Consider the following 21755-nt stretch of genomic DNA (forward strand, 5'->3'; position numbering starts at 1 on the left):
ATTTGGAGTCACTACCCTATCCAGAATTTAAACAAAAATACCCGGATGTTGTCACCACTTTGTCGCAAAAACAATCCACAAGCTCACCGTTGCATATTCGAATCGGATCAGCTTTATTCGTTTCATTATATACTTTGTGTTTTTACATAGAGACAAATGTGTACATTTATAGGTTATATGGTTAATTTGTTTCTGTATATATGTACACGTGAAACCAATCTTACATGAACACCAAGAAAATAAAGACATTTACAGTGCAAAACGTTTGACTGGTGAATTGTGCCACTTCACTCACCTTTATCAAGCACAATCCAAAGTCCTTCGACGGCATCATTCAAGCAACTCTGGAGTTCACCTTGAGTTGAGCGTTCGGACCTTCAAGTGCACAGAGATGATTGTCCAAACTGAAGCAAAATTAGCTGACACAACAAGCCTTAGAGAGTCACTTTGTGAATCTTCCATGTTTTTTTTTTGTTTTTTTTGCACTTCAATACGTGAAAAAAAATGTTGGCAGCAGCAGCCCTACGTAGATTTGCTCAACGTGAGTATAAAAAAAGAAGTCATATCCAAACTGGGTTTGCTCGTTTGAAACAAAAATAGATATTTACAAAGTAAAACCTGCTCTCTGTTCTAATCAAATGCATAAAAGTGAAGAGTTCCGTTGTACAGTCGGTGGGTAACCAGCCCAAAAGAACTTGAACGCAAGCACCTTTCCTCCTTTGCCACCAAGATGCTGTACAGAGGTTGAGGTCAAAGGGCGTGGAGATAGAAAGGTGAATGGGTGCAGGGCAGACGCATGACAACACGTATATTGCTGTTTAATCCACATTCTATTCTCACATATTGTGATTAGGAGTTCTCTTTTTGCCAACAAAAGACAGATGGGTGGACTGTTTTTTTTTGTTCTAGTATAGCGCCTCTACAGGTAAGGAATGGTCATTGCAGCTTGGAAAGTGAGCTTGACTATAGAGATCACTGTTTTCTACGTCGAGACCGAGCACTGGTTTACATGTTTGCATGTAACACGGTGAAAAAGTGTACATTTTGGTATACAAGTTGTTTAAATGCGGATTACTACGACTCATCTGCGAGTGTCTTTTTTTTTTTTCTTTTTTTTTTTGCGACTGAAGCCCAAAGCGCTACACGCGGACTAATCTATCAATTGTGACGCATTTACACCGACAAGTTCTTTTCAAATGAACTACTTTGACTTCATAATAGAGGCTTAGTGAGCCCTAAGTACTCATGCTTTTCATTCCAGAGGCCTTTTTTTTTTTTTTTTTGCGGTGGTGTGAGTGTGTGACGTGTTATCTACAATCAGAAGGAGCAGATTGTCCTGCTACAGTACGTCTGACGCTACCGCTAATTATTTCATGGTAAAGTGTTCAAATTGAACGTGAAAAAAAAAATCCTCTTAAGAGAGAGTGCTGCGGTGAACAATAAAGTCATCAGAAATAAATCCGTCTGCCTTTTTTTTTTTTTTTGGTTTAAGGAGTCTTTTCCTGGTTTTCCGTCTTCTTCTTATCCTGTGAGCAGCAGCTTCATGTGTACAAAGTTCACAGGAGGTGCTTCTCCTCAACCTGCCAGTCGTGATAAGCCTGATCTAATGACACTAATGGCATGCATAATGCTTTTGCGATTTGGCCGGTGCGCCCGTAATGCACCTCCTCCTCCTCACCAGCTAATTAAAGAACACCGAAAATCCACTCGGGCGAGACAAAGTTTGGTGTCGCTCGTTGGCATCTCCACTGCGCATTTGCTTCACTTCTCTTTCATCCAGCACGCAGGAAAGCCAATGAGGATGTGTTTTTTTTTTTTTTTTTTTTTTGTCGGTCGGAAAGAGGGAAAGCTGGGGGCCGGGCCTTCGGGTGGGGAGCGGGGGGTCCGCGCCCCCCTTCAGACCGAAACTGGACACGCAAGCACCCGGTCCTCCAGCATGACGCTGACCACCAGGAAGACGAAGTAGAGCATAAACATGATGAAGCCCAGCAGCTTGCTCATGCGCCACTTGCAGGCGGCGATGGAGATGATGACGAAGATGAGCATGAGGAAGAGCAGCACGATGGCGCAGAAGAGCCCGTTGGAGCTCACCGTCACAGGTTTCAAGCCGCTGATGAGCGACCACATCAGCCACGGGAACGGAAGCCTGCACCAAACACAAGACACTCTTAAAAATGTGTGTTTTTTTAAATCAAAACAATAATATAATGACGGCCCCAAAGAGCAAAAGTGCTTTTTTGTACGACGACGTACCCGACAGTAATGTCAAAGATGTTGGAGCCGACGGAGCTGGACACGGCCATGTCGCCGAGGCCCTTGCGTGCCACAATAACGCTGGTGATGAGGTCAGGGATGGACGTTCCAGCTGCTAATATAGTCAGACCCATAATCTCCTCGGTAATCCCGATGGTCTCTCCAACCTGCATAAAAAAAAAATAAATAAAAAAAATGCTTCAGAGTAAATAAAGCCTCGTGTGCCGCTCTGGCTGTTTGTCGAGTGACATTTGGTTCGGTCGGCGTCAAACGGGGTGATTTACCTGGTGGGCCCACCACACCATCAAGTAGGAGAAGGCCGCAATCCAACAGATGGAACCCAGGAAGGAGATGGGGAAGAACTTCTTGGCTGACTGGCAGAGGAAACCAGCAAAGGAACGTCAGCGGCAAATACGTATTCCCACGCTCTTGGCGACGGTTAAAAAGCACGCCTACCGGTTTCCTGACGTCGGGCAGCGTCAGCCACAGGGGGAGGACAATGGGCATGATGAAGAGGTAGGTGAAGCGCTTGCGGCCGGATTCGGGCCATGACAGGCTCAGGGGCTGGTCGTCTTCCTCCTCGTCTTCCGCCTGAAAGCCAGTCAGCAATTTTCACGCCTCGCTACATTGCGGTTTTGGTGCAGCGCTGATTTTTCGCTCTATTGCTGTGGTTATTTTTTCACACAGAATCATGTCGAAATAAGCGCGAGCCAGGAGGAGTGAGTAGGAAAAAAGAAATCAGGAAAATAAATTAGACAAAACCAAGAAATTCTTCATAAAACGCTGATTAACATACAATCTATGTTCCGTACAGCAGATGGGAGGAAATGTGGAAAAGAAACTCCCGGAAAAATTGGAAAATACCCAAAAGTCAATTATCTGTACCGACACCTGGGGGGGGCTCCGAGCATATTTTGGGGGTGGTCGTGCCCCCACGATCCCCCCCCCCCCCTAGCTCTGCCAGTGCTTGCTCGTATCTGCAAACCTTCGTAAGTTGAGAACTGTCTGTAAATACAGTTCAAATGAGCCCCAAAGCTCACGTATGATATCAATTGACAAAGAAGACATTTTGGTAAAAATGAGTTTGTTTTATAAACGTTTCAATCAGTTTTTGTTTTTTTAAAAAGCATTCTCGTTGAAATTTTTTCCCCAATTGAATTTTTATTTGATTTTCTTGAACTCAAATAACCTTACGCTTAAGCCAGTTAGCATTCGGCTAGCTAACTGTACATCATCACCGAAAATTATTGCGACATCTCATGTGTACAGATTGCATGGTGGCATTATACCTCGCAACAGGAAGTTGCCATTAATCTATTTATGATTGGATTTAGTCGCGTGGGGGTGGGGGGGGGCTCTCTAGTTGGCAAATGCCAGCCCGTCAGGAGCTATTCCTGTAGACCGGAGACCCCCCGCCAAGACCCCGCTTAACGTCGTACCCGCTGCAAGGCAAAAGTGACATTTGATCCGATTTTTTGACTTTGATAAACGTGCTTCATTTACATGACATTCATCCACGCAAGAATGTAAAGATCGTCTTCAAAGGTATTCAAATTGGGATGTTATTTCCATCTCATAATCCACCGACGATACACACGCAATTCATTTGAGCTTCTCTAAAGACCGGATGAGTCAGAAATTGCCTGTCGCTTGCAAGCTTTAGGTTCCTCATGAATATTCATAAAGGCAATATTTAGATGCAGCAGGGGATGATTTGACTAAATAAATAAACGAGGGGGGGGGGGGGTATTTTGGTTTAGCTCCCAGGAATTGCAATTTGACCTGCGCTTTCCCCTTTCTCTCCGAACGCTTGCCAAAGAACGAACAAATGGTGTGACAGCACACGGAGCTCCCGGCGTCTTCCTGGATCACACAGACAGGTGCGCTGTGGGAGGCGCTGCCGAAAATAGCCACAAACGCCGACGCCAGCCGACGCCCCCCTGATGTTCTGGCAGGTGATGCCAGGAAAAGCTGCTTCCGCAAGTTTCACTTTGGAAGGGGATTAAAGGGCAACTTTCCGCAACACAAGGTGATAATAAGAAATAAAAAGTTTGGACAGCCCTAAGGGTTGCGGTACGGATGAACGGTGATATTTCTTACCGTTTGTCCTTCCTGTCCCGCTGTGCCGTTCATGGGCGGGGCCGCCTCCACTTGCACGCTGGAGCTATTTGGCAGGTTCTTATCTGTGCGGGGGGGGGGGGGGGGGGGGGGGGGGGGGAGAGACGCACCAAGTCTTGAATTAAAAATGCAGCCAATCAAAAGCTGTAACCGCCTTGGTGTTGACTTTCATCAAAGCCCCCCAATAAAAAAAAAAAAAAGCTCATCTCCATCCTCGAAAGCGTGTGATGCCCACGATGAAGAGGCTAACACGTTAATGCAGCGCCGTTAACATAATTCCGTTTCACTTTGATTGCGCCAATGAAAGCGATTCCTGCGGCCTCCTCCGCCTCATCCTTCCTTTCAAGTGACACTTGGCGCGTATTAGTGGCTGGCTGGCCTCAATCACATCCTAAATAGCGCTTGAACAATCCATTTGGCAATTCTTCATCACGTTGCCGCGCCACGCGTCTGTCTTTCAAGTTCTTCCACACCCGAGCAGGAATGAGTCACTTTGACTTCACCCGTTACCTGTCGTGCAACTAAAACACACGTCTACGGATACACTAATCAAATATCGATTTGAGTTTGGAGTTAACAAATCCGAGCAGATGGCGCAGCTTTTGAGTAGAAAAAAAAACAAAATCTGGGCTGTGAATCTTGGCTACTCCCGTTGGGGAGGGAGACAAATGCCAAGATGTTTGGAGGTGGTAAAGTTTCAGCACCTCACACTCAAACTGTGTGTGTGCGAGAAATAGAGTCATGACGTGCCGGCAGTTCCTACCTGAACGGCTGGCGACTCCGTTGGCCTTCTCGCTGTCCTCTACTTGGCATTTCTTTTTGGCGATCTTGTGAAGAATGGACGCTTTCTCGCGGAATTTCCCTGCAAAACACCGGCAGGCGGGGTCGTTAAAACGCCGAAACGAGCTAGCCCGCCGCTGACTCGGAACCGGAGTTTCTTTCTATGCCTGTGTTTGGCAGCACGAGGCTGCGGCGTCTGGGAATGGCACAGGTCGGAAAAAAAAACGTCACGCAACTGCGAAATGAAAAATTGGAGGTCGATGAAATGCTACGACCTTGGTGTGACCTCAAAACTTAACGTAAAGTTCTCACGCTGGAGGTTTTCCTGTCCTTCTGATCTTTCCAATAAAGTGACGTCATTATTTGGAGCAGTAATTTATCCTAATATGTAATAAAATACAAAATGAGGATTATTTTTTTTTAAAAATAGCAAGCGTGGCCTGCCTTCAACCAATTAGCCTTTTGCGATCGATAAGTTTCTCATTTTTTGGAGCGCATGGGTGATTTGACGCTGTCAATATGCGCTTGCCCAACCATGTCTGTGACCTTCCGGCAAAATCGTTAGGCACCACCAGCCTCTGTCTCATCTCACCATCGCACGCACACACACGTGCACGCAAATTATTTTGTTTTTGTTTTTGTTTCATCACTTCCAGGAATTTAAATTAGAGAGCATTAGAGTTGCGCAATCCATGTGAAAATTGAGAATGAAAAAAAAAAAAAAATGGTAAGAAGAGCTTCAAGTCATCATTGTTGTTACACTCCGTTTTTTTTTCCCCCACGAGCTCTGCCGCTTATGAAAGTGGATGACTCACTGAAAATTCCGCCGAGTAGAAGCAGAGAAATGAACGATGGATTTCTCGATGAAAGAATGTATGGAATAGAAGACTCGCAAGGACGAGCGACGGTCGTGTTACTACGAGCATGCCTCTGATGAGCATTTCAAAATAACACATGAGAAGAGACTCAAGACACAGATTAGTTCAAACAATCATGACGCCACCAAAATTGGACGACACAACTGCCACGATTTTGCACTTTGGCGATGAAATGGCAGAAAAAAGACAAGCTGCTGCGTCCGCAGGAAAACAAGAAAGCCAAATCATAATCGATGTCGATGGAGAAAAACCCAAAATGGACGCCACAAAGAAATGAAAAATTTTCAGGGCTTACCTTCCTCAGTCATTGAGTGATAATATTTTAGTTTCCCATAAGTCCCAAGCTCTACAAGGCCACAACAAAAGACAAGGAAGGGGGAAGGGCAACGGACACACAGAGAAAAGGAAAAGAGTGAACACCACTGCGCGGGCGCACACGCAGGAAATCCAAGTCATCCCCTGCAAAAAGTGCCAAGCAGCAACAAAAACCAAGACGACGACAAGTCAGCGCCATGAGTGAGACATCTGGAGGTGAGCGTGCGTAAACAAAAGCAAAATGATGAGTCCTCCTCTCCTCCTCTGACTTTCACGTTCAAAGGTCGACTTGTGACCTCCAATACAAACTTGAACGGATTTTGCGTCTTATGATTTCTCGTGTTCATTTGGGCTTTTTTTTGGGATTCCTGCCAGGCCGGGCCTCGAGCTGGCGTCGGACGGAGGGGGAAACTCACTGCACTCATTACAAATAGAGAGAGGAGGGGTGAGGGAGGGGGGGGTGGTTGTTGTTGTTTACCAGGGGCCCTCTTGTCCTTGTGGAATGCCCTCTAAACCTCGGCTGAGCCATTTGACTGAGTGCATGCACACGCAGAGTGGGAGCTTCAGTCTGAAGCAAAAGACGGGAAAAAAAAAAGAAAAAAAAAAAAGCTTTTAGCATCGATTCTTTCACTTGCCTGGTGCGAGCGTGCTCACAAGAAGTCTGTGTATGTGCAATGTACAGCTAAGCGTGTACACATGATGGATGGTGAGTCACGTCTACGTGTTGGGCACCTTTCTCGGTGCAGAATTCAAGATTCGGTAGATACCCGTTTTGATTTTTTTCGGGTCCGATGAATGGTGCCAGCACAAGGTCGTCTGCTCTCTCAGCGCCACCGCACGTATTTTAGCCGAGTCAGGCTGCGATTGTCACTGCCCTTGCAAGACAATTAGGACATTTGCGCAAATGGGGACAAACTAAATAAAAATAAAAAATAAGAAAATAATACATAAATAATCATAAATAAGAGGAAAGTTCCGCTCAAATTGCTAAAGTGGTCGGATGCAGATTAAGCGTGCATGCAAACACGAGCGAGGTCATCTTTAATCCCTTGTCAGGTTGATTGATTAGAAATCCTGAGGAAGGTCAGCCATCTGGCCGGGACATGAACCCCATCGATGCCTACGGACTGACTGCTAATAACCAATAAGAGGAGGGAGAGGATGGGCTCGGTGAGGGGGGAAAATGATGGGCACAAAGAAGTCAAGGGAAGGGAGACGGATGGGAAGTGCACGCTTGACCGTATGGGAAAGTCAACAGGACATAAAGGAGACATCAAGACTTTCTTCCGGGTTAGGGTTAGAATGATAGAAAAAAAAAAGGGGGGGGGGTCATTACAGAAATAAGATCAACTCACCAGAGTCGGCAAATTCTGAGGGGGACAGTAGCCGAGAGACGTGCAGAGACAGAAACACACAAGATCAATCCGAGCACACAATTTTGTTTCAATTGAACACCAAGGTGAAAGTCGACGAAGAGCGTTCAGAACGAAAAACAAGCGGCCTAGCAAATGTTATTGCAAAGAAAACTTTCTGGGAAGGTATCGCCCATGAAATGGACACCTCACGTCTCACTTAGTCAGAGCGAGTGATTTCTTCAAAGTCACGACAATGAGAAGAGTTATGATTCATAATATATTGTCAAAGTGAAAATTATAGATGCCTCTGTAGCAAACTGAAAATCTGCACTGGAGACGGAATTCATCTTATATTGTCTGATGACGACAAACACCGGACCTAGAGGAAGGGGGGCCTGGGGGGCCTGGGGGCCCTGCCTCCCCCTGCTAAATGCCTTTTTTTATTTCACGATTTTTCTGGGAATTTATTTCAAATTTCCACCCACTTCATGAATATTGTTATTTATTGAAGAATTTCTTGGGTTTGCAAAAAAAATATTTGCGGACCCCCTGAGATATTCTTGCCCCCTCCCCCCCAGAAAAAAAAATCCTCTTTCCGCCAGTAACATTAAATGCAACCTCAGACCTCCTCCTCAGCTCTGCAGCGGAGACAACTTATTTTGAGAACTGCCCATGAAATATACATGCCCCCTCCCTCCCCGCCCCCTACCCTCCACTTAAAAGCCCGCCGGGTGTATGCGGGGATCCGCTGCACCTGCTCAACTCCCACCGAGCAGCCCAAAACGCTGCGTTGTGCTTTTACAACAGCCTCAATCAGACATTCAGCAGTTGTGCTTTGGGGAACAAATATTGGAAGCAAGTAGTTCCCACCTCCAGTCATCCGCAGCATGATGGATGCGTTACTCGGTGAACTAGATCCTAGCTGCTCTTTATTTATTTATTTATGTTTTTCAAATCGCTCAGACAGATTGATGGATATACTTAGTGATGCAATGCATGCTAATTGCTAATGGCTGCTTGAAAGCCCATCTCGGCACGGCGTGCTAATCTCTCCTGAGCTGACTCCATTCCAGGCTTGGCTCGGCTCTCAAGGACCGTAAAGACTTTTCAGGGAAGTCCCCCAAGACAAACTTTTTTTTTTTTTTAAGTTGGATTCTTATTGACCAGCGCTAGCTTCTTTTTCGAGATAGCGATTCGCGTCATTATGCATGTTTGTTATTGCAGATTTTCAACATGTTGAAGGCTTTTCTTTTCATTTTCAACATGGCGAATAGACAACTTTGTCTTCAAGTTCCATACTGCCCAATAAGTGGCAAGCTCACCTTCACTTAAAGGGTCCAAGGTGTGAATCATGAGCTGGAAAATGCTGTTCCTCATCAAGCTGTTGTGCAGGGAGGCCGAGCTGCCCCCCCTCTGAAGACGAGGTCTGGCCTGCGAGGAGACGGACACGGTGTTAAGAACTCTACCGGGTCGCCAAATCGACAGCGGGTCAGATACGCTAGAACGTCCCGTGTAGCTCTGAGGGAGGAACGACTTCCCCGAGAAGGCTCGCGCTTGGAATATGATTTGTTAATCCGCTTTTGCATAAAACCCAAAGTGGAACCTGCAGGCAATGAGAATAAAATAACCCATCAATTTCTAACACGAGGCCCTCGGGATGCAGTCAAAATCGTATTGAAGTTCTCGTGAGCTCCACCAAGGTCATGCTTGGTTCCCTGTTCAACTTTTTGGGAGAATCGGCGCTCCACTGGGGCAAGTCGGAAGCTGAAGCAGTCAGTCTTACTTACAGGTGACGAATGGCTCGGCGGTATTCCGAACGCATCACATCTCCCGTGTGGATTTTGTGTTTTGCCGCAAAAGGGAACGACTCCGGCTTGGATGAGTTTAACACAAAGTCACGGTGTGGTGGGAGACAGACATGTCATCTAACAGCCGCACAAAAAAGGAGACAGGACACCTACCGCCAACTTGCCGTCATCCTCGGGCGCCCCCGGACTCGCCTTCTCATCCAACACAAAGAAAGAGGACGATCAGAAAAGAGGAGGGGGGGGGGAGAGAGAGAGAAAAGAACAAGACAAAGATGTGAAGCATGCCGCACGCAAACATACACAGACGTCACATCACAGTTACAGCTGAGATGAAGATGACGATGAGGACGACAGAACACGTTTGACGGGACAAGTGTTTTGAAAAACGCAAACTTTGGATGATTTCAGCCTTCTTTCCTACACTGCCATAATTTTAATGTCCGGAAAGAGACATAAAAGAGACGCTAAGTTTATCTTTTAAAAAAAAAGTAACGTTCAGTAGAGCCAGGAAGAGCTTTGACAAACTCAGAGGAACAAAAAAAAAAAGTGCAAGTGGCAAGTTGTCACACGGAACTTTTTGTGACTCAGGCCTTCAAACAATCACTCACTCCCCCCCCCCCCCCCCGACCATCCTTGCCAGCAGGCATTCTGGCACGTCTATTTTTGAAAGGCCAACAAAAAAGTGGCGCTCGTCGCAGGGAGGAAGGAAAAAAACGTGCGCATGTGTGAAATGTCCCTCTGAAGACTCACTTACGAGCACATTTACTTGGACGGCCGAGTGTGGAGGCTTTGTTTGCCAGCCTACACACTTTGCTTTGTACAAAATGTGGAGGCGTTGACGTGTGGCGAGACGATATGCCCGGTCGGATGATCAATATATATATATATTTTTTAAAGTCACTTGAAAACAAAGCGACCTGATTCTAAACCATACATATGAAAACAAAGCTCTTGAGATTATTTTAAAAATAATTTCTGAAAAACTCGGAACCACCATTATCTGTTTACCGCCTCCCATTCGTCTATAAAACAAATCAGGACCTTGAAATTGCGCAATTTCCAGAAAAACAACCAAAAATAATTAAAATAAACAGAAAAAAAAGCTGCCGGGGGGGCTTCAAGCTGATCACTTCCTGAGCTTATTCCTTGCACACTGCAAATTGAATTGCTCTTTTTGGCTCGCTCCTCCTCCGCGGAAGTGAGTATGGTGCCAGATTGAGCTCAACCACTGGGCCGCCGGTTGAGACAACGTTAGATACTATGACTAATAACGGCACAGCGGGATTAGTATATTTCTGCGCTTCTCTAATACCCGCGATGTTACATCAGGACGCTTCTTGGGATCGGCTCAGCTGCTCAGAGGCGGATGAGCGGGATGACTCTATGGACAGACGGCCGGATGAATATTCTCTCGTGCACATGGCGCAATGCTACGGCGAATTATCACTGGGGGGGAAGTGTTACGTATATGAGCACTTTCATTCCCGAGTCACAAATTGCCAGCAGATAAACTGGGATTTTCTATCAGGATCTCTTAACATCAGATGGGAAGCGTTTAGAAATGATCTTTTCCTTCTTATAAACCAGTGTGGCATGAAAATGATGACGTGGCAGTTAGATTGTGAGGTTGCAGCTATTAGTAGCTTTGTACTGTAGCTGGATGCCGAAAGCGACTCGTGCAAATCTTCCGGCAGGCAACCTAGTCTGCTGGAGCGTGAGAGAACACCCTCCGAGATTTGTCCGTCTCCATCAGCCAGTGCCCTTTCTTTCCATTTTGCCTGGAGATGATAATAACCATCTTTAAGGGGGTGGGGGATAAAAATTTGCACAAGTCAAGAAGCCGCCCACTTGCTAATTAGTAACCCCTTCAATTTTTTTTTTTTTCCCGAGCAAGCAGAACTAATTACAGAAGCTGCCACCGTGGCTGATTTCCCACAAGGCAGCGCTCGGCAGCTAAAATTGCTTCCTCTCACCCGCCCACCGACCAATCAGGTGGCGGCTTCAGGGAGATGCACACAAGAGGACGGAAACGCAAAACTGCTGCGCCGCATTCAAAAAGCAAATTCAGCACTCGAGCGGGCTTCCTTTGACGCGTTTCGATAACCGGAGTGATCGTTAGCGGTGCTGTCGATTGGGTGGAATCGATGGTGCGTTCAAATGCGCGAGGCGACACAAACACCGGTTGCGTGTGCAAAAATTGCACGCGCTGACTGCTGATTTCAGCTGGGGGGGCGTCATCGTACAAAATGCTGAGGGTCCCGGGTGTTATTTCATGCGCCGGCGAGATAAAGATCCCGTTGCCCTTCACATGATGCGTTTACAGTGCAGTTATCTAATTCGACCTCGCGTTCAGAAATAGCTCGGGATCGATAAAGCTATCAGTTTCTTGCTAGGCAATCAGACCCTCAAAAAAATAAAAATGAAAAAAACAAACAGACAACTCCCATATATAACGTATACAGTCTCGGGTTTCCGAGAATGCACATCCGTGAGACGATTTGACCTTGTTGTGACTTTCAAGATCAAAACTAACTGCTGCTTGCCTTGAGGGGGGGGGGATGCGGCGCGCGAGGGAGCTGTCCAAGGTTCTTAAGTGGAAACAAACACTCGGCCGTGGACTCGTAATGAGCTACACTTTCAATTTCTTAGAATTCAAGCGCCCGGCAGCGTTAGGTGAACTCCGAGGGGGCCGCCATTATTCATCGGGAATCCAAAAGTGGACGGCACAATGGCCGCACGCACGATGATAATTTGTTTTTTTTTTTAAATTGCACGCGGCGATGTTTAACTCCTCTTGGATGCGCTACAAAATGCTAATGCACTGGAGAGAACCACAGTAAGCAGCACCTGGGATGTAAATGAGCTCGCTGTTATTAGCGATTGAATGAATGTGGCTCCAAACAACAAGGGCGCCGGGCTATTGATGGCCAAAGTCCAGTCATGCTGCAGCTGCATTTGGATGATACGACTTGGGACTTTTTTTTTTTTTTTTTACCGTCACGCTGGGATCAAACTCAACAGCTTTTCTATTTTTAACACTTGCAATATTATTCAAGTTGGCCACACATAAAAAGACAGCTTAAATCTTGTTTCCTCCCACTTTCTGGAACTGAGGCCACTTCCTCAAAAATAGCTCATCAAAACAAATATGTATTCACGTTTTAGATTGGCATCGATATCTCTAGTACTTTTGATACCCAAAATTTTATTTAACATAATGACAAGAAATTGCAAAAAAGACCTCTCCGATGCAAATGATGATTTGCTAATTTGTCAAACAGCGCCATCTACTGCCCAGGAGGACTTAGTTTCCTATGCTCGAAGTCAGAATATTTTTGCCATAAATCTTGGTGGCTGGTATCGGTATTTGCTCATCTCCAGGAGAAAAAAAAAGCAATACATTTACGAAAACAAGGTGGTGATGATTTTTTTCCCCTGATTGTAGCTTCCCTTCCTCTCTTCCCCACCAGACCAGTGAAACTGGATCATTTCTTGCACTAGCTGGGAATGACTGACAAGTTACCGAATAGGACCACGTGACCGCAGGCAGGATCTTACGTGTCAAGTTGCACCGAACGCGACGGGCATCGCCGACGAGAAAGGAAACGCCAGCGGTCTGGCTTTGTAAGCGATCATTGAAACCCCCACCCTGACGAAACAAAAATCTCGCCTCCGCATTGGCTATTTATAGCCTACTAATGCTGCGAGCAGAGGTCGCAACCCTTCCATCTCAGCAGATGCAACATCTGCCTCTGTGCACCGGCAACTTATCTGACCACGATGGAGGAATCTTAACCGGGCTTCACGGTGTAAAATATTTTATTTGCCAATAAAGCCGAAATGACATCACTCCCAGGCTTGCCCTACAATAGCGAAGTATCATTAAATCCTCCCATGAATGTATTTTAATGACCAGGACTGATGGAAATGAGTCGGGGGTCAGAAGAGGCATGAGTTATCGAGTGACCTCATTTGCCCCCGCCCCTTCGCTTTTAAACCGTGGCTTTCATGGCTTTTCTTTAATCAGAACTTTGGGCGGGTACCTGGCTTGACAGGCGTCAACAGCCGGCAGAATAAGAAGCTTAACCCAACGCGTGGCAGTCACGATACCGTGCGTCGAGACGGTCTACATCTTGACGGATGCGTCCCCGCATTTTTTTCCAGCCCCCCCCTCACACCACAACAAATTTAACAATAATCACTTCCTGCGGCGCTATGGTCCAAAGCCGTCGTGAGATTAACCCGGCGACCGAGCGCCCCGTTAAGTAAACAAAGGTATTAGGCAGCAGCGGTTGGGATGAACAAATAGGTAAAGACATTCATCCAACATCTGTGCTGATCAAATTAAATCGCATGCTGTGCGCCGGGATTAGCGCAATAAAATTCTGATGCGTGACTCTGCTGCTTTTGCACGACTTTTGCCAAAACAGCCTCCAGGGGGGTTGAGAGAAGAGGAACTATCAGGACTCCGAGCGTTGTTTTAGGAAGTCTATTTTTTATCTTTACAAGTCGGAATTAAGTTTCAGTCATTTGGTGGGGTGATAAACAAGTGTTTGCTTTGCCCTTTTAGGTTGTTAATGAAGGTAACAAAGATGCTTCACTCGTGCATTTTGTCACTGTAAACGTGTTAGCTAAGTTTTATTAGCTTTTGTTGCGGCACACCAATGCAAATAGTGTCTTTGCTAAATTGATTTGTTTTTTTTATTCTGGCACAAAAAAAGACCCCTTACCAAATCATAAATACGATTTAAATTTGGCTGTGACTATTTTCCATGACTTCTAATTTCAGATTCACTTTGTTGCAGTGACTATTTAGCATTACAATGAAAATTCGAGGCCATTGTGTATACACGATTATAAATTCATAGAATTTTCACAATCGGCATAACGACAATGTAGCCTGTGATGACCCTTTTTTTGACACCTTTTTATCGTCCTCGCTTATGTTCCGATGGATCGCGGGAACATCGCGGCTGAGCTGATGGACCTTGCCGCTGTCTATCTATCTGTGTCACAATTTGAGTGCATGTCACTCGCCTGCTAAATTGCCAATTAAAACCCAAAATAACACACGTGCAGACGTCCCTAGTGTCAAGACTTGATTAAAAATGGCGGCTCTTTGGAAGATTACGGTTCAATTAGGCACGGGCCTGTGCTGCCCTAATAAACCCGGACGACTCGTCTGACCACAAATGCCGCGCGGTCGCCTGCGGCAATAAACCGCCACGTCTCCGGCGTCTACGATTGATCGAGCGCACACACGCAGTCAGCGGCGTCCGCTCCCAGAATGCTTTGCAGCTCAAGGTCACCTCGCTTGTCTGGCACCGAGCCGGCGCACCTTCCTCCTCCCCTCGCCTGTCAAACAAACCCATCGAGCGCAACCTTGTGCGACATCCCAAAAAGTAAAAAAAGCGCCGCCTCGTCCTACTTCCTACTAGTGAAAATCTGGAGAAATAAAACTGCTGGGAGCAAATCCTGCCGTAATAAAGGCTTTACGGGACAATGCTCTCCAAAATTTCATTCCCCCCCCATGTCACAATGAAAGCTAAATCCGCGTGGATAATCTGCACGCTGGTGTCCGGCGGCACTGCTGTGCCGGTGATGGAACGAGCCGACTTGACGTTTGGCGCCATTGTTAGCTGCTTAATGGGCGCGCAGTTGCGACTATGTTATTCAGGCAGGGGACACAATCTGGAGTTCTGAACCCAGGTTTGACTATCTTTTATGAATCGCCGAGCAGGAGCTTGTTTTGGTTCCGGCCGACATGATTTGAAGCGTAGCTCAATCAGCAATGGCAAGCTCGATGATATGGATGTGCGCATCCTCAAAGTTGCCTTTTGGAGAAGATGACAGAGGAGGCCACTCACCTTGGGCTGCACCTCCACCTCCACCACTTGGTTCTTGTTCATGCAGCCTTTGACGAAGCCCTCCACGGTGCCGTTGAACTTCATGAAGATGACGTAGGCGGCGTATCCCGACAGCAGCGTGATACTCTCCCACACGGAGATGAAGTTGTCGAGGAAGAAGACGATGAGCAGGATGAGGTCCAGGATGTAGAAGGAGACGTCGCGGAAGAGCGGCCACCACGTCAGGTTGAGGATCTCCTTGGAGAAGATGGCGCACATGCCGATGACAAAGAGGATGTTGAAGACGGCCGAGCCCACGATGGTGCCGATGCCCACGTTGCTGTGCGAGATGAACACGCCGATGATGGAGGTGAAGAGCTCGGGAGCCGAGCCGCCCGCCGCCATGAAAGTGGCGCCGGCCACGTCGTCCGAGATGGTCAGCTTCTCGGTGATGACCGTGAGCGCCGGGACGAAGAACTCGTCGCACACGATGGCTAAGGCGATGAACATGTAGATCATGCCGAACATGTGGAGGATCACCGCCCCCCGCCGCCTCTGCTGGATGTTGAAGAGGTCCGGCGGGTATTCCCCTTGGCTTTCGTTGCCACCCGCTGTCCATTTCGCGCCATCCGACCCGTTGGCCTCCTTCTGCTGCTGGCTGAAGAGCAGAGTCCTGTGGGGCACCGGCTGGCGGAGGCCGTCCCGGGAACCCGCCGGATCACCCGGAGCGGCCGAGTTCCACGTCAAGGCACAGACGGAGACGGCACTCGCGGCCAGCAGGCTCACCGCCAAGCCCAAGATCCGCACCGGCCTGAGTTTTCTCCGCAAACGGCAAAGACCCCTCCGCTTGCAGGCAGCCTCCGTCGCGGGCTGCGGCTGGGCCGGCCCGACGCACGGCGGACCCATCTCTGCGTGCTTCTGGAGCCGCCTAGCTCCCGCTGGCTCGGTAGGGTGAGGGGACAGTCGGGCGGCGGGGAGGGGGGGAGGCGGGGGCACGGGTTTTACCGGAGATGGTAAAACATGGCTTTGGCCTCAAATGCGTTGAAAGGACTTCTGGTACTTTCCTGGATCTGGCTTGCCAAATGTTGCCTTCATATTAGCCTCGGCTGGATAAACAACAGAGAAGAAAGACATGGTGACAAATTGACAGCACATGAGTTTACCTGTGTTGTCATTTCAGGGCCTCATACAATCGAAAATAACCGATAACACATGGAACGATTTATTTTGTACTTATTTTGGAGACTTTGTGAACCGTGAGAACAAAATGTAGCTTTTTGGTGCCTGGGGCGCAATGATGACACCATAAGGGGTGGAAATCAACACCTACTGTACCTCCGTCTCTGACAGCGCATACAACAAAGAGCGATCACGCTGGCCGCTAATTCTTCGGCCTGACTCGACTACGGAGAATAACAATAATCCTCATAACCAAACATTGCAGATCATATTCAACATATGGAAAACTTGGTAGGGGCAGATTTTTATTTGGCCTGCGCCAAACTGCGCTAAGAGAAATAACAAGAAGGCCGTCGGGTAACGGGCATCGGAACCGTGACGACGCTGCTGAAAACGGCTCATCGCTGTTATTATTATTATTCCTCATTTATGTTGACGGCCGTAGCCCGTCTGCGTTGCCGGTGACTCTGCCCTTTACTGAGGCGTTCGTCCTCTCAGCTGTATTCAATGAAGAGAAAGAGGAGGGGGGGAAAAAAAAACAAACAGAAAAAAAAAAAAAAACGACCCAACGTGTAATCTGCACGCGGAGGCGCATGACGCGCGGCGGCGTGGCTGCAGACGTGTAAGGTCTCGTCTTACCTTGCCAGCAGCAGGTTGCAAATTCACAGTCCGGTGCCCTCTTGCTCTCATTCAGCACAAAAATGTCACCGGTCTCGGCTGTAGCGATGGACAGAGGTGGAGCTTTTGACAGAGAAAGAGGAGGTGGAGGAGGAGGAGGTGGGGGGGGGGAGAGATGCGCACGCTTCCTCTCTCTCTTCACAGTCTCGGCTCAGCAGCATCCATTCCGGCTCGGATGAAAGCAAACGCGTTAATCGCTTCAAAAAAAAAAAAAAGGCGAATGTAGCCAAGTGACGTGCTTAGCTGGTCTGACCACGTGATGGAGATGTATAAAGTCAGGTAAAGAGCCCCCCACACCCACCCACCCTCACGCCAGGTTGAAGCTGCTTCATGCGAGCGGCTGCATGTTACCGTGGTTACCGAGCAATGACAGCTTCTCCCACTTTTCTTTATCCCCTTTCCCCCCCCTCCTTGGTCCTGCTTCAGGCCGACCGATGGGCATAAAGGTCATTTCAAGGTTACACGCAAGACACAGCAGGAGGGAGACGGTGTCTTCACATTTTGTCCGCCAACTGCAGCAGTGTGTACTGTAGATCAGGGATGGGCAATGCTGGAAGGGGGGGCACAATTTTTCATCCGTCCTACTGCTGAGGGGGGGTCACAAATAAAGGACAAAAATGTTATTTTAATTATGCACAAAATACATTCATACATGCAAACGTGCTCTTAATATGGTGTATGTAAGTGTTCCGGGAATATGTTTGTAACAGTATAAATATATAATAAATCACGATTGACTGATTTTATTGATTGACCTTCACCCGTCTCTTCCCGACCGGCCTTCTGTTACCTAACAGGAAACACTCGTGCAGATCACATTAACGGGCCCTACCTCCCGCGATCAACACTTTAGTATTATTTGAAATCCTAAAAAAATGTGTTTGAGCCCGAAATGAAATGTGTGCGGACGTTCACCGAGCGCCATTGGTCGAATAAAAGTCCGCACGAGGCCTCGGAGGAGCCTCGCCGGCAACCTCATCAACTTTCCAACTGCTGAGTGGACACGTAAGTGAGGACGAGGAGGGGATGCTCTCGTGTGAGTGATAGCGGGACTCGTTATTAAAATGCACTCAAAGATGGCTTGTTGGAAAAGTCCATCTAATTAACGCACACCGTCCTCACGCCAGCTCTCCCGATGACGTCCGTCGACAGTTTTGTCATCGAACCAGATCCCTCCGGGTCGTCAGCTCTATTCACACCCCCCCCCCCCCCAAACAATGGCTTGGCAGCCTCGCCGCTCGGGTTCTGGCTGCCTTTCCAGCATAAAAAGTGTTGACTGGTTACGCGTGGGTCACGAAGGAGGGGACGGGATGCGGGTGGGGGGTCTGTGCTTGTTTTGATTTGACAAAAAACAAGAGAAATTTCCACGCCGGTCGTGCCGCGCCCCCTTCTGAACGGGCACACCCGGCCCACCCCTCGCTCGGGCCCGGCGGCTAAATCCGAGCCTTTGTGCTCCACATAGTTGTATGGATTTGTCAGCAGTGGGGTGGGGGGCAGCGGGGGGGTCGGATAGAGCGATGATAAGCAAACGAGTTTTTCCAGTCAACGAGGAAGGACAATTGAGCGAGCCCTGCGCGCTATCGAGCTAGCGTGATTGTAAAGGTCTATCAATAAGCGGTTTCTCTCACATGCAACGCTTCTCCCACGGATGAAAGGCCGGAAGCCTCAAATCACAGGCTCGGCTCGCACCGATTGCCGCCCGGCAAAAAAAAGATCCAGTCAGCACAGCTAAAAGGCAACTGGGGGGATTCCGGGAAAACCAATCAATCAGCGAGGCTCTTAAAATGGCCGTGTGAAAGTATTGTCAATGACAAATGCGCCCTGTCGTCGCGAATTTAAAGGGGGGGAAAGGAAAGTGGAAAAATAAATCTGTTGGGTTGCAGCGGGGAGATTAATAAATTGATAATCCTCAGGCAGGTTTGATGGATACTGTAAGTACTGGAGCTGAAAGTGACATCCTGCTTGAAGGACTTCGCAAATACTAAAGGCCAAACAGTACATGTATATAGCCAATATACTGGCGGAGCTAGGATTTTTTTCCTTGTGTAGGGGGGGGCAAGGAGGAGTCCACAAAACAAATAAAAAAATATGTACAAACCCATAAATGTCTTCACAATATGGGACTTAATGAGGATAAAATAAATCTGGAAAATATGAGTCAACTATCTGGCCTGGCACTTGGGAGGCGGGGGTCCAAGCATGTAGCTTGGGGGGACCCCCTGGTGGTCGTCATAGATTATAGAACAAACAACTCACAATGACACGGAAGGACATGGAATGACCTTTGGCAGCGGAATATGGCCGCTTAATATTTCATGGCTTTCCGTGGGCAGGAGACAAAAGAGCAGCCAGATGTGGTGACGGACACACGGGAAGCTTTGGAGGTCCTGTGCGAGCGAAGCCCAAATTGACACAGGGAATATGATAAGTAACAGAGTACAAATACTTGGCGATACGCGAGGGTGGCAAAGTGTCAAGTGAGGGGAAGGGGCGGGACTGAGCTGTGATTCTATTCTAATCGCACTAGATTTATTAAACGGGAGCAGCAGGTTTAAATCTCAGCAGATTACATGGAATTCCCAAGGAGAAGTGAGGGTGGCACTAAGGGGTCAGGGAGGATTGCGTAATTGAATGTGCTTGAGGTTATCGCGGCGCCAGTCAGCTATGACAAGCCCAAAAAAAAAACAAAATAAAATAAACACAATATGGTACCATGGATGCAGATCTTAATCGATTAACGCAGTCTTTTGAAATGATTACGTTTGAAAGATTAAGATGGTACTCCTTTTTTGTACTACGTAGTGTGTGTGTGTGTTTGTGTGCGTGCGTGTGTGACAGCCTTAAAATGAATCTTCTCATGAAAAGCAGGTTAATCCCTCATGCCCCACCTCGCATGCAAATCACATTGTAGGGGCAAAAGCGAGGCGCGGGGACAAAAGCTGGCCCGTCAAACTAAATTAAGTGCCGAGTTTTGGTTTCTGGTTCAATTAATTTCTTCCTTATCAATAATAAGAGGGTTTGCTATTTTTCTTCAAATTTATCACACGCATATTATTATTATTATCATTATTATTATAATCATGAGTAGTATTAACATCATTGCAAAAAATCATTTCAAAAACAGAAATAAGTTTTCTCATTGACTTTACGCTCATCACAGAACTTGTTTGTGGAAAAGCCTCGTGCGAAAAGCTTGCCAGGATCGCCATCTGTCGGTGGACTTTGGCAAGTGCCTGTTTGTCTTTTTGCTTTCAGATGTGTGCAGTGACATCAGAATCAGCTTTATTGGCCAGGTTTGTGCATGCCAAACAACGAATTTGACTTAAAAAGCAAACATGTTTTACTGTTGCAGAGTGTGTGTGTTTTTGTAACGTTACTTTTACTCAAAGATCAGTACCTTCGATTTCCAAGCTAGAGTTTAAACACAAGCGTCTGCGTAACAGCCATGCAGTACATCATTAGCACCAGTAGAGGGCAGGGCAACAACCGGCGTGGAGCCGCTTAAACCTTCCACATCCGCTTTCGTCCTTCCTCTTCCGGTCACGGCCAAAGCAGGTAAAGTGCCAATAGAAACTTGTGCAAATCGCCGATTGCAAATCTGTTTCAATCCGCCCGATTGGTGTGTTTAACGACGATTCCACGAATCAGGGATATAAAGAATATCTCGACACTCTTATGTGTGTGACTCTTTTTCTGTTCGGCGGCTAAATTATTGCGAATGTGATGAATAATCGGCCAGCTGCCGGTTCCCATTTTTGAGCGTTCGTTGTAGCCGTAAACCAACGCTGATGAAAAACACACCAAGTCGCGTTTGTGTTTGAAATTGAGGCAACATTTGTTACGGTGACGAACGTAGTTGCCATTCTAACGCCAGTGTGTTGTTTTGCTAGCTTCAAAATGGTGCAGCGCCTGACTTACCGACGTAGGTTGTCCTACAACACGGCGTCCAACAAGACCAGACTGTAGGTGCCCGCCGCGCTGGAGGGTTTGCAGCCGCTTGTACAGCTGTGTAATGCCCGCCTGCCCCGTCTTGTAGGTCCCGAACGCCTGGCAACCGCATCGTGTACCTGTACACCAAGAAGAGGGGCAAAGCCCCCAAGTCAGCGTGTGGCATCTCCCCAGGAAGACTGCGCGGAGTAAGTGGAAAGAAGCTTGCCCGAGCTGCCACATGACTTGAGTCGGTTCTTACTTGGTTTTATTCTCCAGGTCCGGGCTGTGAGACCTCAGGTTCTTATGAGGCTCTCCAAGACCAAGAAGCACGTCAGCAGGGCTTATGGAGGCTCCATGTGCGCCAAGTCTGTGCGTGACAGGTGAGGAGTGCAGCTTTGAGCGAGTGAGACAAAAAACGACGCTTACATCTCATGATTAAAAACAAACAACTCAACTTTTTTCTAGGATCAAGCGTGCTTTCCTGATCGAGGAACAAAAGATCGTCGTCAAGGTGCTCAAGGCGCAAGCACAGAGCCAGAAGTCAAAGTAAATTGTCTGTTTGTAGTGCCACAATTAAAATAAAAAAAACACAAAGTGATTGTGTGGGATGATCTC

The 21755-nt window shown here is 47.4% G+C and overlaps 2 protein-coding genes across 10 annotated transcripts; one reads left to right on the forward strand and one right to left on the reverse strand.

The window, feature by feature from the left end:
• Window positions 1–89: 89 nt before the first annotated feature.
• LOC148403469 (sodium/potassium/calcium exchanger 2-like) lies at window positions 90–21342 on the reverse strand. Of its 8 annotated transcripts, none has more exons than XM_088369628.1 (12): window positions 17172–21342; window positions 15375–16459; window positions 9661–9699; window positions 9022–9130; window positions 7700–7714; window positions 6325–6375; window positions 5135–5233; window positions 4354–4436; window positions 2710–2844; window positions 2538–2627; window positions 2254–2420; window positions 90–2146 (listed from the first exon to the last, which is right to left on the reverse strand). In XM_088369628.1, the coding sequence occupies exons 2-12, from the start codon at window positions 16257–16259 to the stop codon at window positions 1897–1899; spliced, it is 1923 nt and encodes a 640-aa protein (XP_088225754.1). In that variant the 5' UTR covers window positions 16260–16459; window positions 17172–21342; the 3' UTR covers window positions 90–1896. The 8 variants fall into 8 exon arrangements, with proteins under 8 accessions (XP_088225754.1, XP_088225747.1, XP_088225761.1 ...); XM_088369621.1 differs by having other exon boundaries at window positions 9661–9707; window positions 15374–16459; XM_088369635.1 differs by lacking the exon at window positions 9661–9699.
• rpl34 (ribosomal protein L34) lies at window positions 20689–21738 on the forward strand. Of its 2 annotated transcripts, none has more exons than XM_088369699.1 (5): window positions 20689–20765; window positions 21101–21172; window positions 21247–21346; window positions 21417–21520; window positions 21606–21738. In XM_088369699.1, the coding sequence occupies exons 2-5, from the start codon at window positions 21108–21110 to the stop codon at window positions 21688–21690; spliced, it is 354 nt and encodes a 117-aa protein (XP_088225825.1). In that variant the 5' UTR covers window positions 20689–20765; window positions 21101–21107; the 3' UTR covers window positions 21691–21738. The 2 variants fall into 2 exon arrangements, with proteins under 2 accessions (XP_088225825.1, XP_088225830.1); XM_088369704.1 differs by lacking the exon at window positions 20689–20765 and adding an exon at window positions 20863–20887.
• The last annotated feature ends 17 nt before the right edge of the window (window positions 21739–21755 follow it).

The sequence above is a fragment of the Syngnathus floridae genome, chromosome 1 (assembly GCF_059516105.1).
Source record: "Syngnathus floridae isolate MCC-2025c chromosome 1, RoL_Sflo_1.0, whole genome shotgun sequence".
In the NCBI taxonomy this organism is placed as follows: domain Eukaryota; kingdom Metazoa; phylum Chordata; class Actinopteri; order Syngnathiformes; family Syngnathidae; genus Syngnathus; species Syngnathus floridae.